Source organism: Sinocyclocheilus rhinocerous, unplaced genomic scaffold (genome assembly GCF_001515625.1).
Source record: "Sinocyclocheilus rhinocerous isolate Xijiao unplaced genomic scaffold, SAMN03320098_v1.1 scaffold166, whole genome shotgun sequence".
In the NCBI taxonomy this organism is placed as follows: Eukaryota; Metazoa; Chordata; class Actinopteri; order Cypriniformes; family Cyprinidae; genus Sinocyclocheilus; species Sinocyclocheilus rhinocerous.
In genome coordinates this window covers 301,068-303,456 of record NW_015633186.1, presented here as the reverse complement: position 1 = coordinate 303,456, position 2,389 = coordinate 301,068, and the positions used below count along the sequence as shown (strand labels likewise).

The following is a 2,389-nucleotide window of genomic DNA, read 5'->3' as shown; positions in this document are numbered from 1 at the left end:
TTTGGAATTTCCTCGTACGACTTTCTGCGCGAGAGCGCCCTCCGGCTTCGAGTGTGAATGAAACACACACTGCACGAGTGTTTATAGCGCTCCGTGATGTTCATCTCGCCTTATTCTGGGTCCGAATAAAACATCAGATCATGCACAGACTATCCTGTCTCTTTGAATTTAAATCTATATTTATTCACACCGGCTCTTGAAAACCTCTATGCGAACACACTTGCCCAAAAAAGTGCGGGGGACGAATTTGCGTGATATTAAAAGTGGGGGGGACACGTCCCCCGCGTAATCTATGCCCCTGGCTGGAATGGTGTCTTACTCACAGCTCAATGGGCACATTATGGGCAAACATGTGGTGTGGGCTTTATTTTTGTGCTGTTATTATGATAATGCTGACCTCTCGCACTGCCGATAAAACATTGTGACGCATAGACTGTTAAAGAAAGCCTGTTTGTGGCCTGGATTCACGGGTGGGCTGGGAATGCTCTTGTTATTGCATTCCTTGAATTTTATAGCAAATCTTGAATATTTTCCTCTTAGTTCAAATGCAGTAATGCTCATGTTTTTGCATTCTCCAGTGGGAGCCTGTGCAATATTTTAACAACAAGATCATTTGTGATCTTGTGGAGGAGAAGTTTAAAGGAATCATTTCTATCCTGGTAAGAATGCTCTCTGTGAACTTCCATCAAAATATTAAACATTGTTTTAAGCTGCATATATCTATAATCATTTACCGTTCTATCTACAGGATGAAGAGTGTCTGCGGCCTGGAGATGCCAGTGACATCACCTTCCTGGAGAAGCTTGAGAACACTGTTGGTGGCCACGCACACTTCCTAACGTCAGTCACTCCACCTTCCTTTTATCATTCGATCTAATACATAAAATTATATCCTGAGCATTTGAAAACTAATATATATGATATTTATACATCTGCATCTGCATTACATTACAGTCACAAGCTGGCTGATGGAAAAACCCGTAAAGTGATGGGTCGTGAGGAGTTCAGACTGATCCACTACGCAGGAGAAGTCAACTACAATGTGAACGGTCAGTTACTGAACAGAGCGCAGCGATAAAAAATTAAGAAACCGAAAGAGAGCACGTCGTTGAACAAAAGCGGGCACTTATGCCCACAGATTTTTCCCAGGCTAAGCGTTGACTGACGTCATTGTGTATTTTCCATCTTCTAGGCTTCCTGGACAAGAACAATGATCTCCTTTTCAGAAACCTGAAGGAGGTGAGGGAACAGTCCCAGAATTTTTTTTTTATATATATATATATATACACACATTATATATATATATATATATTAGTGCTGTCAAACGATTAATCGCATCCAAAATAAAAGTTTTTGTTTACATAATTTATGTGTGTGTACTGTGTATATTTATTATTTCTATATTAATACACACACATACATTAATATATTTAAGAAAACTGTTGTGTTTATATATTAAATATATTTATCTGTTTTATGATTATTTCACATAGAAGAAGGACACACGTATTGAATCGCCTCTGCACCGATTGGTTTGTTATCACATGGATACTTTAAACAGCTCCATTAAGCTTTAGCCCCAAAGAGCGCACATTTAGAAAGATAATGATGAATTCTCAAATGTTCACTCCTCATTTCTTTACAGAGGATGATTCTATATTACTATATATTAATGTTCCACTAAATTATGCGATCATCTGATGAGTTTTGAGTGTTCTCTCTCGTCTTACTGCCATTCCCATAGTGGGGAAGAAATGTCATCAAAATGATTTTAAATAAAAAAAATAGCAATTTAATGAGTTTCTGTTTTTATAACATAGCTATGCCTATGATATAGGACTTAGCCTATCACAAGTCCTTTTTTTTTTTTCTCGAATATCTGCACGATCGCAAATGTACAATAAACAACAACTTACAGAGTAACTTTCAGATACAAAATTGCGTTTTGCTCCGTCAGAAAGAAAATAGAACAAACAGCAAAACCGCTGCGTCTCCGAACAACAGTGTTTTGTTCCTCAGCATTACACGGACCAGCAAATGATTCAATCAGGCTATAAGTACAGTCGTTTGCAAAGTTAAATTAATCAGCTTTTTAAACGAATCAGTTGATTCAACTCACTCATTAAGACAGTCACTTGCTGCCACCTACTGGCGGTTGTAGTTTCATATTTAAAAAAGTAGCTTATTTCATTTTTGCAATCATTTAATATTTCTACATTAAAATGTTATATTTAAACTTAACATTTATGCACAATCCATCTATGAATTTTGTTGATAGTGATTTAATTTGATTGTTAATAGCCAGCATGTCTTTTTATTCGATTGAATTTATTGATTAAATAAGAACCTGACATAAGAGGACACAGATATGACAATAACTTTTATAATA

General features: G+C 36.6%; 1 protein-coding gene across 3 annotated transcripts in view; it reads left to right on the top strand.

The window, feature by feature from the left end:
* The window catches only part of myo1cb (myosin Ic, paralog b), a 44,968-nt gene that overhangs the window by 33,727 nt on the left and 8,852 nt on the right, over positions 1 to 2,389 (top strand). For all 3 annotated transcript variants that reach the window (XM_016556974.1, XM_016556973.1, XM_016556975.1), the window contains 4 exons: positions 579 to 659; positions 749 to 840; positions 955 to 1,049; positions 1,193 to 1,239. In XM_016556974.1, coding sequence (XP_016412460.1) covers positions 579 to 659; positions 749 to 840; positions 955 to 1,049; positions 1,193 to 1,239 — 315 coding nt within the window. The remainder of the gene's footprint in view (positions 1 to 578; positions 660 to 748; positions 841 to 954; positions 1,050 to 1,192; positions 1,240 to 2,389) is intronic.